Source organism: Pantherophis guttatus, chromosome 1 (genome assembly GCF_059756535.1).
Source record: "Pantherophis guttatus breed Tessera chromosome 1, ASM5975653v1, whole genome shotgun sequence".
Taxonomy (NCBI): domain Eukaryota; kingdom Metazoa; phylum Chordata; class Lepidosauria; order Squamata; family Colubridae; genus Pantherophis; species Pantherophis guttatus.
In genome coordinates, this window is record NC_142063.1 from 132,662,551 (window position 1) to 132,677,539 (window position 14,989).

Consider the following 14,989-nt stretch of genomic DNA (forward strand, 5'->3'; position numbering starts at 1 on the left):
ATCCCTTTTTTTTTTTTTTGGCTGTGCTCTGACATTGAAAATAAATCTTTAATAAAGGACTAGTTTGCTGCCAACCGTAATTTTTATTTTCAGAATGCCTATGAGGATAAATTCCATTGGTGTTCTTGAAAAGAAAAATTATTCCAGAAGGTTATGCTTTGCAACATAGCATCCTTTTAGTTTGGGTTTTAATTAAAGCTACTTTACCAAAATTAGTCCAAAGGATAATAAGAAAGCGATCTGTGAGCAAATTTGTAACTATTAATAAAGGCTGTTTAACTCATTTTCTTTCTTTCTTTCTTTCTTTCTTTCTTTCTTTCTTTCTTTCTTTTTCTCTCTCTCCTTCCTTCCTTCCTTCCTTCTTCCTTCCTTCCTTCTTTCCTTCCCTTCATATTGAAATAAATCTGGTCCATGGATATAAAATTATCCATCAGAATAATTTGTTTCAGTTTACAAAAAAAACCTTGGGCATCTTTACAATATAAATTATTTCTGGGTCATATATCAGTGTAATTGAATTAATGAAGTTTTTCTTAAGTGACATTGTGGAGAATCTACAAGCCTGTATTATTTCAATGCACTTTCTGAATACATAAGAAACGATGTGCATTTGAATATATAACAGAAGAACAAGGGGTAACAAATTCTTATACATCAACTGAGGGTTGACTGGTATATACACAACTGCTATAGAACAAGAAATGAATAGAAACACTTAAATGAATGAGGGTTATTCAGCTCCCCAAGGGTCCTATGGTTCTAAGGAAATAAAAGATGAACTATTCCTAAATTTAACTGGGCATTTAATTAAATAACTATGAAGTAATCTAACTAAATGATATATAATTTGGTAAAATAAAAAATAGCCCCAATATAATTTATATACACTGTAGTGGTCATTATGCAAGAACAGAAATAACTACTTTTCATACAATTGGGTATGGAACCTTTTTCCATGATGCTTGTCTTTTTCTCACCACACAACAATTGTGTTCTTAATTAATATAGATTTTTTGGGCCAACTTGCTTTCAGTGACAGATCTCTTTCTATGTATCCTACAAAAGTAGGTCTCCAAATTTTCTCTTTTTTGCTCAAGTTGACAACAAAAAGCATTTCTTTTATGGTTCATCACTGGAGTTATACACAACTCCAACATATATTATTGCCTCTGGGGATATGAGAGGGCTCTGAACTGCTGAGCTTAACCTTTTAAAATTAAAGTAGCCACAATTCAGTATTATTAGTGTCGATGGGCTTCATATCTATTAGGTACTGAAGAATTGCCCAAGGCGCCATAATCTGTTCCTAGCCATAAAATGGGATTTGTTCCACCCTAGAGGGAACGGCTTCTCTGATATTAAATATACCCAATGGCTTGTACACAACTCCCTCAACTTTTCCTTGATCATCTTCTGCATGGGTTATCTAATGTGCAAATGTCAAAGAACCCCCGGCCTATTTTTTCAATTTAACCTTGCATGCTGCATTTCTGGAAATACTCTATTTTACTATCCCTTGATCTAACTTACCTTATTTGTCCCACATCGCAAAAACAACGATATATTTGCTAATTTAATAAATCTCAGAAGATGGGTGCAAAGGTTGACCTGCATTTAGTCAAGCATAAATACATTCTTTGAATTTTCTCCAAATCTAATTGCCTCCAGCCTGCAGTACTAAAATTGTAATTAGATTATCCCACATTTTAGCACTGATAAATATCAAATTCAGCATTTTAAAGACGTTACTGGTAAAGGTGAGAAGTAGCTTTCAGAGCTTAATTTTCCATTATCCAGATAAACTGGGATTACTCCCACAAGATTTAAACAACAGTGTAAGGGTTGTTGGAAGCTTATTACATTTTCAACTCAGACATCCAGAAAACTCAAAAAGTCTTCTCACCACTGCAGGAAGAAAAACACCTCAACATGACTGATATTTTACTTGAACTGAACTTTAGTAATTGGAACTATTTTAAATGTATACAGCTCCCTCTTCTGGTAGGAAAAGCGAAGCAATATCATTAACAAATGGACCTATTTTGCTTTCTATGCTACAAAGAATGTTATAATTAATAAATTAACTTAGAAATTAAACTGATTACTGGAAAAGAGGCAACAACCAAATTGTCTCCCTAAATAGCATTTTCAGTAACATTTAGAAAACTGGCTTATTTAAAAACATTTACAACAGGAAATAATTGTACTAAACGTAAAGAAATCATTAACCACAAAACAGAAAAAAATGAACTGAAACACAAATTTGTTTCAAGGTTCCTAAATAAAACACACATCACATTGTGCACCAGTTCTGTTTTTTAAAAAAAACCACCCTCCCCAATATTGTAATGAAAGGTTAAGTTTTTAAACTACCAAAATTGCAGTTATCCTCATAATCAATTCAACTCAATTTCTATATAGATTGTACTTATTGTTTGTTTTTAACTTATTTGTATCTTGCCTTTATTATTTTTACAAGTAACTCAAGGTGGTAAACATTCCTAATGCTCCTCCTAATTTCCCCACAACCACCCTGTGAGTTGAGTTGGGCTTTGGAATGAGAGAATGACTCATTCAAAGTCACCCAGCTGGCTTTCATGGCTAAGGTGGGACTAGAACTCACTGTCTCCTGGGTTTCTAACCACTAAACTAAACTGGCCTAGTCCTATATGCAGGAATAAGATGAATGCTTCCTATACTCCAAATTAGAGGTTCCATGTTAGAAGTTCCGTGTAAAGGATTTGAGATACCAGTTTTAAGACAGCCAGGGTTGGCTGACATGCAAATCATAAACCCCAGTATTGAGGAAGATTAAGGAACTCACTTGGAGTTCATATAGACATATATACCAGACTGTTTCATTTTGTTTTCCAGAACATGGCCCAATAGATAGATATTTACTTCACGCCATACCAAATCCACTTGTTGTAGCCCATAATGAATGTGGTTCCCTGGTTCTGTGGGGTTTTTTCCCCCATATATGCCCACCTTCTTCATAGGTGTTGCAGCATAAAACAGCTGACTGGATAATGTCTAATAAACACCGCGTGCATTTCTAGCTTGAATTATTTTAGACTCTGATAAAAACGGATAATAACCATAACAACTTAACAGAAAGTGGAACACAGGGAACTTTTTTATACAAAATCAGATGTTTGCTCCATCTAATCCAGTGGTTTATAAACAAGAATCTTTTGTAGCCCCACCTAATTATGTCTAGATTGAACTAGAAAACTGTTGGATACAAAATATATGCTCAGCATCCCAGTATATAAGATGTAAACACCCTTTGCCTGGGAGATGATATACAAGTATAAACTTCATAAATCCACATATAAGGTGGAAAATATAATAGTATTGATTTCATCTAAGTTATTTTCAGTATTTGTATATTGTCAGTAACCCACAAAAGAGTTTAAATGGAAACGTATCACCAAGCACAACCATTTTTAGCAACAGGCACTATAGGTCAAGACACAAGAACTCCTGCATATCATATTGTTTACTATGAACAGGGTAGAGTCATAACTATTCACCAGGTATTATATATTTTGTAGAGTGAAATGTTACTGATTCCATGGATTGCAGTGGCCAAAAATGTGATTTAAATCTGCATCTAATCCAGCATATAGAATAGAATAGAATTCTTCATTGGCCAAGTGTGATTGGACACACAAGGAATTTGTCTTTGGTGTATATGCTCTCAGTGTACATAAGGAGAATAAAATACATTCATCAAGAATAAAAAGATATAGAAGCATACTTTAATTTCCAGGTTCCAAAAAACAACAGAGACAAGTTGAGATTGTCTAAGCAGTTTCCTTTAGTGTTACTCACCTACAGATAGAAATCTTGCCAAACCAAAACAGACTACTTCACTATGAAATATAAACCCTGGGAACTATTAAGGGGAGCTGTCTTCACTCTCTTTCTCCTACACAAACTGTAGGAGAAAGAGAGTGAAGACAGCTCCCCTTAATAGTCTAAACTGTTGCTCCTCTGAAATGCACTCCCTCCCTCCTAGGAAAACATTCCATCACATTAATGTTTCCTTTATAGCACTAGTTGCCATAAATATCAGGGCTTGATCTGCTTCCTTCATGTGTACTATGAATCACTTTTCCCCCCATCATTGATCACAGAAAAATATTTTCTCCAACTAATTTTGAAATATCAATAACTAGTTTTAGCTGCAAGAAACATAAACCCACACAGTGGAAGATGTCACCAACCCTTAACCAGTGTGGACTCCCAAGCAAAGAAGCCATTACTAACTGAAGCTCTGTAGGTCATACATTGAGTGAAATGAAGGACAGCCACTGGAGGGGTGTATTTAGTATTTTCCGGACAGCTGTTCAATCTTTTAAAGACTATCTGATCTACAATGGCTGTACTGAATTACGTCCTCATTCTACATGCAAAGGATGGTGCAGACTTTGGAACAGTTGCAGCGCAGTAAATCATGCTAAAATGTGTAGCATTGTTTTCAGGGCAGCAGACATACATCTCCCAGTCGTATTGTGATACTAAATTATTGACAGGTTTTTACCTCAGAAGGAAAGCAAATTCCCAGAAAGCAGCCACAGATATAAAAAATGTGGGTAGGTAAGAAAAGACGGCTTTCTCCCTAGCCATTTGCACATGTAACTTTGGGCTGCTATAACATATTATGCCTTATTGTTATTTATTACATAAAAATAATACATAAAAAAGCAGAATGTTTCAAGGTTGGGAAATGACTGACCATATGCCTGACCACATACGTGTGTGTGTCTATGTGTGTGTGTGTGTGTATGTTTCTGTGCACACACACCACACACAAACATTTTAATTATACATATTTCTTAACTCCTCATTCCCTCAGATAGATGATGGATGAATACATACATACATACATACATACATACATACATACATACATACATACATAATGAGTCTGGGTGAACTACAAGAAGGGGAATTTATTTTGTGTATGACTTCCTACTTCTCTGCAATAATCCATTTATTTAACCATCTTGAGTCAAAGCAAGAAGTCTGTTGTCGCTAAATCCAAGAATGAAGCCTTAACAATGATAGATGTCAAGGATAGAAAAAATAACAGCCAATTTAAACTATCTCCAAATATGTGCACTTCAACTCCCAGAATTCCTACCAACAGTCATGCTGATTAATTCTAAGATGTGGAATCTGCCCTTATGGAAGGTCCCAAATTTGAGAAAACGGAATTAGAAACACGATTATTTGTCAACAAATCAATGTCAACTTTTACCAAACACACAAATTTTCTCCAGGATAATCTGTCCACACAGAAACTAACTAGAAGTTAGAACATAACTAAAGGTTTATGTTCTAGGACAGAAAACCTTTAATCAGGATTTTGCAAATAAGAGGGCTTTCAGTATTTCGGATGAAATTCTAAATTACAGAAGAAAGCTAACTTCTAATAAACATCATGGATATTACTGCTACCTAGAAAGTAAAATATAAATACAAGCCTAAGCAAAGTGCAATCTATAATTAAAAAAACCTGGGATGGCCAGCAGGAGGTAGAAATCTAAACAAAGATATAAAGGCATTAGAAGGGAAATTAAGTAAATTATAAATTGACTTTAAGTAGCAAGCTTTCCAAGGAAAATAAATCATAGATGCTCTGTTCTGATTCCAGCCTTCTGAATGAAAAAGGCAGGTTGCAGATAAATGTCAGCTTTTAGAACTGATCTTCAGAACAGCAGTTTGGAAGATCTGGACTAAAAGAGTGAAGAACTGGAAGAATCATTTAAGTGCATGATTGGAACATAAACAATTTAATAGCAAATGCTACTCAGAAATAGTTTGATCATCAGCAATTCTAAAATTCCTTCTAGAGTTTATTATTGCTACCTGTACACAAGAATTTGGTCAACGAATGGTCGAAGCTAAACTGGTGCCCAGAGTCACTTTGAATGGGTTGGTGATGGGTGGCATAAAAAATTAATAAACAAACAAACAAGGGTCAGCAGAATTCACAGGGGACTGGACTTGGGTCTTTTGTGGCAATGCAAAGACTCTAAACCGATGACACATTTCACTCTACCTTCCAATTGAGCATATTCTTCTCCTACGGATTATTTATCCAAAAGAAATCAACAATGTTCGTTTGGAGTACTATAGGAGTACATGGAAATATTTTTTCCCCTTTTTGATCACAGTTAATAGTACAACATAAAATTCTTACAAGTTAAGTCATGGTTAAATTCCATATTTTGTTACATTTAAATTTGTACAATATACCCCCCTTTCATTTCAAGTTGGAAATTATCAGTGGTGGGTTCCTCCCAGTTCGGCCCGGTTCCACTGAGCCGGTAGCGGTGACGATATGATGTCACCGAACCGGTTCTGCCCCCCCGCCCCCTCACATTATTCTTACCTTTTATTTGGCCCCACCCCAATCTATTGCTGCCTCCTGAGTCCCAGCTGATCGGCTAGAAGGAAAAAAACTGTTTAAACTCTTGCACGGGGCTTCAAAGGGCTGCCCTACAACTGATCAGTGTTAAAAGGCAGTGTGCTGGTAGACCGGTGCCTCCAAAAACAAATGAGTAGACCGGTACCTGCAAAAATAAATGGGTAGACCAGTGCCTGCAAAAACAAATAAGTAGACTGGTGCCTGCAAAAACAAATGAGTAGATCGGTACAGCTCTGCAAGCAGTTAAAAGCCTGGTACACCAGTACCTCTGCTAAATCCTAAAGAATTGTCACATGACCATCAAGCCACGCCCACAAAATACGCCACGCCCACAGAACCGGTAGTAAAAAAATTTTAGAACCCACCCCTGGAAATTATGATGACATTTCTCTAAATGGAGCAGCGAGGCTTTTAAAGAACAAAGTTGACTTAAAACCATAATGATTTTCAGAATCTCCAGTAATGAACCCACATATCATGCATAATGATCCACATTAAATTTCACATGCAGTTCTTATATCCACATGCAGACTGACAAGAGCAAAAATAAAATCACAAAAAAGCCCTAAGAGAAATAATAGGCCTTAGTTAAGATGTTGCTGTTTATTATTAATACCAAAATTACTGGAAACAAATTCAAATACATTAAATACGGGACCCACCTCTTTGCAAGGAAGGAAGGAAAGATAAGTTAGCCTTTGCATCTCATTTTTTAACACTTCGTTTGCTGCTAACAACATGTATTTCCAAATAACCCCAATGCTGAAGCATGAAAGGATTTCTAACTGCCTTAGGCAATTGCACAGATTTATCCCTTCTGTGATAAAAAAAAAAAAAAAAGCAAAACCTTCTAAGCTGAAAGAGGAACATTATGCTTCCATGTATAAAACAGTTCTTTCAAAAAACATGCATGTGATTCCTACACCCCCAATAAAGGCCCAGAGGATGTGCTGGCTCTCTCACACAGCCATCTCTGCAGAGCCTGGGTCACTCCTTTGCCAGGTGATTAATGGAGCAACATTAATGACATAAGAGACATTTAAATGAGCAAGGCAGGGGGATGGAGGGAAGAGTGCCACAATAGCAGTGAGAAGCATACAGGGCGACTTAATACACACTTAGGGTTTTGTTTTTTGTTTTTTTTCTAATTATAGAAAATATAAAGTCACAACATTTTTGTCCTTTCTTCCAAAGTATGGATGTCAGCTTGCTTACCCCTACAGGCCTAACCAAATCTTATCATTTCCTAACCACATGTTTGTGTAACTATATAATACTTGTAATCTCGGTGATGAGCAATCTACAGACCCTTCCTGCCCAAGCCAAAAGAAACGGAGTCTTACAGAACACAACAACTTAGCAAAGATGTCCTAGTAAAAAGTGAGGGCATGTTCTTTCCACCCATGTGGTTAAAAGGGAGTGTTTTTTTTAAAAAAAAATTAGATTTCCAGCATAATTTCTAATATTATTTGATTAGACATCTACATCTAAGAAAATTTGTTAAGGTAAAGAAGCTTCATTTCTGGTGACAATATAGATGCATCCGTATAGTTATTTTGGAAATAATATGGAGATGGTTTGTGACTCCTTTTTTCAGGATGCTTAGATTTTCCTGATGGTCCTAAAGATGTTTCTTAGTCCTAATCTAAAGAATAATCAGACCTCTCCCAGGTAAAGTTTGGAACCGAGACAAAGTTAATCACTTGCTACCCTCTATCAAACTACATTTCCACTTTTTTACAATCAGTCACTTAACAGCAAAAAATCCCCATTTGGGAGAGTAGATTCGAACTTACAATCACAAAATTCACTTAACAACTGCCATAATAGTTGTTACTATCTTCTAACAAGCAAAGTCAATGGGGGAGCCAGATTCACTTAAAACCGTGTAAATATTTTCTATTTTTACTCTCTGATTATTGGTGTTTATATATATGGATATTTTTATATGGTTTATTTTTATATTTTTTGAGCTATAACAAAATGCTTTAATAAAATTTATTTTAAAAAAACTGTGTTACTAATTTAACAACAACAGTGATTCACTTAACAACTGTGGCAAGAAAGGTTGTAAAATGAGGCAAACTCACTTAACTGTCTTGCTTAACAGAAAACATTTTAGACTCAACTGTGGTCAATTGTGGTCATAAGTTGAGGACACCATGTAGTAGAATGGTGTCTGTACAGTTGAAAGTCTTTGGGGGAATTGGGGGGCAGGGTTCTCAATCCATACAGAGTTTCTTGTGACAGCGTGTGGAATATCATTAGGCAAGGGCAGATTTATCACTGTAATCAACTCAGTTTATTATGCACATACTCTGAAAAGTCTTTTAACTATTTAAATCTCACTGACTTAGGGATATAAATGCACTGCAAATTTGTAGCTAAAAATTATTAGTAATTCAATAAAGTGTTAACAAACATGAACAAAATTATTAATAAAAACCCCTGCATTTATAAAGTGTATGGGAAGCTTTTCTTAATCATATAGTTAGAATATAAATTATAATATTAATTTAAAGAGTATAAAGTTATACCCCACCACCAAAATAGCCTCAATCACTATTTAATTCAAGATTTAAGATGTTGCTACATCTTCTAATTCTTTGTTGGTTCCATCTACAGTAGTTTGGTCCAGCTTTTTCCTGCATATGGGAGTAGTTTGGGGGAAGGGATATGATAGGAATGATCACACTTAAATTCATTAATATAACTTGCTTTCCTATTATTAGCACCATCTGAGCCTGTTGAAAGTCTTAACCAGGGCTTTAATTTTTCCCAGAGGAGCTTTAAATTAATTAGTAGTTTACACGCTAACAAAGAATCTGATACATTCATAAATCAATCTAACGCTCAAGGATTTTAAAAAGGAAAAGAACCAAACCAACTGGGACCTCATATTCAGTTAAAGTGTTGTGCTTCTACAAAAGGGTGCAGGTGTGAATTAGACGGACGCAGAGCAGAAGCCATGATAATCACTTTGTATCACTTAAACCCACAGCAGGGAACACAGCAAAATAAGGACTTCTGGCCTATCTTTCGTGAAATCTATGCCAACCTGAAAGACTAATTGAAGAATTGATTTGGGTTTAATCTTTATGAAATAAAGATCTTGACAGCTGTAATTTATGCTACAGCCTAAAAAATAAACAAAAAAAAGTGATAAGAGTTAATAAAAGTTAAAGGAATACATCTAGACATTTGAAACGCTTCATTTAGACAAAGGCTACCAAACAGAAAAAAATGATTTGTGCTGAAATATGAATCATGACAAATTCCCAATTGTATGCATTTGTCTTATAGTCAGAACTGTGCTAGAAGAATGCAGGGGTGATGTCCTACAGTCATCCCAATGTATTATCAGAAGTATTCCAGTATTCTCACACTGTGATTTGCTGCATTCTTTATCATTTCTAAGTAATAAACCAAAATAATTTAATCTAAAAACTCTTTTCTACAACCTTGGGTGAGCTCCCCATGACCACTATAGTTGCACATGGCAATAAAGGACACTTTGTTGCATACATCTCAAAACCCTCTGGTTCCTAATTTAAGTGGACATTTTTCCCACACCAATACTGAATACATTTATTGTTGTATCATGTTTTATAACAGAACGTTTTGTTACTTGAAACTACTGAATAATTATTGCCTCTCTTATTCTTGTTACCCTTTTATTTATTTATAACGGTTTTTGAAAACTGCAGAGAGATTTACAGAATTGAAATAAAGTTTTTTAAATAACACACTAAAAGCTCTTGGAAATCCTCACATCTGAATGAGATAACTGCAAAGAATCTCAAGTAGAACTAAAGGCCTAATGTACCACCAACTGTAGACAGCTGCACAGAGAAACAAGCCCCACAGAAATCAAATCAGGGCTTCCTCATACCTATTAGAAAAGCCTTTTTCAAGGACTTCAAAAGTAAAGTTGAAGGATATCAGCTTTATCTGGCATAACATACCAGGACATACTTCTTCATCCTCTTTTGATCTCATAAACTGGATGAAGAATTGGGCCAGAATGCCCAAATATAGGATCTTCACAGACCCTTTTCCCTGGCACTTGAAATCTTTTCCAGAGCTTTTAAAACTTCCCAGAATACCAAGACAGCAAAATGGACAAATTGAACCCTTTTTCCTTGAGACCAGGAATCAAGGATGCCACTATCTGGTCCAAACACACACAGAGAGAGTCCTATCTAAATGCATTTGTCAGATTAAGCTAGTACTTCCAATTTAGAGAACAGAATTGTAGTTTGGATTCCCATTTGCAATAGGGCTATTAGTGATATTCTTGCAGAAAAATAAGTGAATAGGAGAGACAGTGTTCTTAATGCCTCTGACAATAAGCATTCATTGAGACATGAAAATTCAGCCTTTGAACTTTTTACCACTTGATGGGACAAGTTCTATCACCAAGCAAGATATAACTACTATTGCCTGGAAACTAAGAAATAGAAGCATTAGCATCACTGGCCCTAGACTTGCTGAGGACAGGACATATCAATGCTTGAACTATGAAAGATACTGGTTATAATTAAAAACCCAGCTGCTAAAGCTGTTTCTATTACAGCAAACTGAAATAGGGCAAAAGGAGGGTGATGTCTCAGTCATGTATGAAGACATGTAACTGAGACACTCAGAAGCTGTGTCTGGGCCTGTCTCTAGATCTGTTATAGCTTCTCAGATGTATCTCAAAGATGCACAAGTTCTCTTCCATTACAATAAACATGGGATCCAAACTTATACCTCAGAAAAAAACTTAGGCTTTATTGTGGGATAAATAAATGCAAAATGATACATAATAAAGTACAGGCAGTCTTCGTCTTGCAACCCCAATTGAGACCGTGAGAACCAGTTGCAAGTCACTTTTTTCAGTGCTGTTGTAACTCTGAACAGTTGCTAAATGTTCAGAGTTACAACAGCACTGAAAAAAGTGACTTGCATGGTTGTAAATCAAGGAGTACCTGTAATTCTACTAGTGCTAATTTTGCTCAAAATATTATATTCAAGGGAGAAATTAATTTTGAATTAAATTTAAGCTTCGTCATTTATACTATATGGTAATTAATATTCAGCTTTATGGCTAGGCATCACTTTAAGGGTCCCTGAAATGCCGAAATCATATTTATGATTACGATACTGGAAACAAAGAAGCAGCATGTTCCATTCAATTTTTATTTAATTTTTTCCCCCACTTCTTTCGTGATAATTTTTTCCACAATCAATTTTATCCTCAGCTGAATAGAATACTATAGAACAAATGCCAAATGACATAGATACTGTAAGTGAAATATGAAATTTCAAAATACATCAGAGTGACAGACAATAAGTATTTAGAAAAATAATGTTAGCCAATAAAAAAAGTATTACATTCATCTATCAGGAAAAAGGGATGCTTCAGAAGTTGTGTTTATCCCCTATTATCTTGGTGTTTAGAAGGTCTGTAAACTGCATCTGTTTCACCAGGCTTTTAACTGTTACATGGTTTGGGTTTTGCTTTTTTCTTAATCCCTTTCCTTTTTTTTTTTTTTTTGTTGTTGTTATTGTTAGAAGCCAGATCCTCACAGAGCAAAAAAGGCTAGGTATATGCAGTTATGCACATACATATATAAAATAAGTTCTGGTCTCATTAAATTTCAAATTAGAACAAATCAACTCTAGAATTTTGGCCATGTTTGTATTCAGTGTTGTGTCACATAAATGATACTATAGACCAGGGATAGCTAACCTTTTTGTCGTGTGCCAAAAGCGGGGGGAGCGCAGAGGACTCGCGCGCACGCCTGCCCACATCCATAATTCAATGGGCCCTGGTGCCCCACTCCCTCACGCATGCACACACGATCCCCCTGCGCCCCATTTTGGGCCTAGCAGGCCTCCCTGAAGCCTCTGGAGGCTGGAAATGACCCATTTCCAGACTTCCGTTGGGACTGGTAGGCCCGTTTTTCACCCTTCCCAGGTTTCAGAAGCTTTCCTGGAGCCTAGGGAGGGTGAAAATGGCCTCCCTCACACCCCTGGAGGCCCTCGGGAGGCCAAAAACGCCCTCCCAGAGCCTCCGCACGAGCTCTGTACTTACCTGGCATCCAAAATGGGCTGCAGGGAGACTCCTGGGAGGGGAGGGATGGTGTGGGCGGGGCCAGCCGAAAATCAGCTGGGGGGCTGAGCTAGGGCAACGGCTTGCATGCCCGCAGATATGGCTCCGCGTGCACCTGTGGCAGGCGTGCCATAGGTTCACCATCACGGCTATAGACCCAGCAAATCCTCTGGGTTATCTCTTTTACAACATAGCTCAAAGAAGGGTATGATCAGGACCAGTGGTGAAATCCAATTTTTTTTACTACCGGTTCGGCTTGGTGGGCGTTGTGTGGCTTCATGGGAAGGGAAAGGATACTGCAAAATCTCCATTCCCACCCCACTCTGGGGCCAGCCAGAGGTGGTATTTGCCGGTTCTCCGAACTACTCAAAATTTCCGCTACCGGTTCTCCAGAACCTGTCAGAACCTGCTGGATTTCACCCCGATCAGGACCCAGTTCCTTGTATAATAAACTTCTAGTTTATTATAACTACACATCAGGCAATTCAGTTTAAAATAAATGCTTATACATTGTTAATTGGACTGCAAAACCTAACTTGGTTTGTTTTAATGAATGTACTCTGGCTTATATGTAATGGCAAGGCACAAATCACAGTAACTGAATCCTCCTTTTGACCATGTAAAAAGACAGAAAGGAAAGCATGAAAGACTTGAGCTTCACAGAAGTTCTTCCAGATGGTGCTAAATCCTGATTTACCATTATACTGAATCAAGTTTTTATCTTCATATGATCCTTCAGCTCAGCGCAAGGAGACCTCATTCACAAAGTGAGGGCATAAAACAAAAGTGCAAGTAAGGTTCATGAAAAATTTAAATCTTGTTAAATCAATACTGTGATTACCAATGCTAATTTTGCACTAGCTTTCTATAGCTGTACTACAGCTATAGTTCTACAGCTGCACTAGCTGTACTGTAAATGAATCTCACAACAACAACAAATCTGAATGGATTTAAGACTAAGGATTAGCATAATCAATCTTTCAAGCATTTTCATGTCTTTCTTTCTCAATTGCCAGTAATAGGTGATTAATTACTAATCAAGTGTATCTAATTCCAATCTCTAATTGCCTATTTATGTACTTAATTACTATGATTTTTCACTTGGTCATCAGAAGGAAAATCAGTATTTTTACTGATAACATTTTTCCAGGATTCTTACCTTGCCCACAAAAACAAACAAACAGAGAGAGATACCTTAATAAACTTTTGACTGCATTTGGTGTAAAATGATGCATTTGTGTTTTGGTTCTACTCTCAATCAAAGCCAGCATGCTTGAAGGTTTAATTGCAATACAACTGGAAATACAAATTGGAGGATTGCCAAAACTTACCATTGTTCCGTCACTCTTACTGCGGGCAACTTCTTGCTGTAGCCGAGCCACAGACAACTTTTCCCTATGGAAAGAAGGGAAGGATAAATAGCTGCTCGTTTTGCACTCATAATTAAGGATAATATTTATATATCACTGTGGAATTTATGATTTGTCAGTCATATACCTCAACACAATTTGTTTCCTCGGCCATATTTTCGATAATTCTAATACTACCAGAATTCTTTGTTTAAGGGACTGAATGATAGTTAAGCCAGGCCTCCACAACACACGCATTATGCAGCTTGCTGACCTTTTTTTAAAAAAAGTAATAAATTTACTGTTGCCACTCCCCCAAAAAAATGCAACAGCAAGCATCTCCAAGACTTATTACTATTGCCAACCTCAGTGCTACTTCCTTCTTTTAGCCTCAAAACAGCTCATAGTATGTTAGATATTTCTTTGTAGCCTGTGAGGACTTTTAATTCATCAGTGTGGTCCTTTCCCACTACAAGTTAAGCAGGCCAGGTCTCAGCACTACTTGTGCAAAATGACACAACCAATTTGGATTGTGCCTAGAGTTTAAAGAAACAGGTTTTTCTTTATATAAATTGCATTCTACAGTGAGACCACACATTTCTTCTTTTAACTTGTGTCGCAAGATTCAAAGTGAGCTTTAGCTTCTTGTTAAAAAGAAAACAGTTCTAATAAAATTGATTTCTCACAATTGAAAATATAAATTAAACTAAATTAAGCAGTGATTCCTAGCAAATTCCATAATTTGATTAAATGACTCTTTCAAGAAATCATTAATGAATCATGAATCACAGCGTATGACAAATACTTTTTATATGAGAAGCACTCACAAATTTTATGGATATGGTAAGCAACAGGTGGACTGATATGTGGGAATGCCTTGGGAGAAGAGAAGATTCACAGTCTACACAAATTTTTTTACTACCAGTTCTGTGGGCATGGCTTGGTGGGCATGGTGTGGCTTGGTGGGCGTGGCTTGGTGGGCATGGCAGGGGAAGGATACTGCAAAATCTCCATTCCCACCCCACTCCAGGTGAAGGATACTACAAAATCTCCATTCCCACCCCACTAGAGGGGAAGAATACTGCAAAATTTCCATTCCCT

General features: G+C 36.6%; 1 protein-coding gene across 9 annotated transcripts in view; it reads right to left on the bottom strand.

The window, feature by feature from the left end:
* The window catches only part of NCKAP5 (NCK associated protein 5), a 674,857-nt gene that overhangs the window by 359,162 nt on the left and 300,706 nt on the right, over positions 1 to 14,989 (bottom strand). For 8 of the 9 annotated variants that reach the window (XM_034423812.2, XM_060687933.2, XM_087884207.1 and 5 more), the window contains one exon: positions 13,871 to 13,934. The exons of the other annotated variant lie outside the window; for it this stretch is intronic. In XM_034423812.2, the coding sequence (XP_034279703.2) occupies positions 13,871 to 13,934 (64 nt within the window). The remainder of the gene's footprint in view (positions 1 to 13,870; positions 13,935 to 14,989) is intronic. 9 annotated transcript variants of the gene reach the window in all.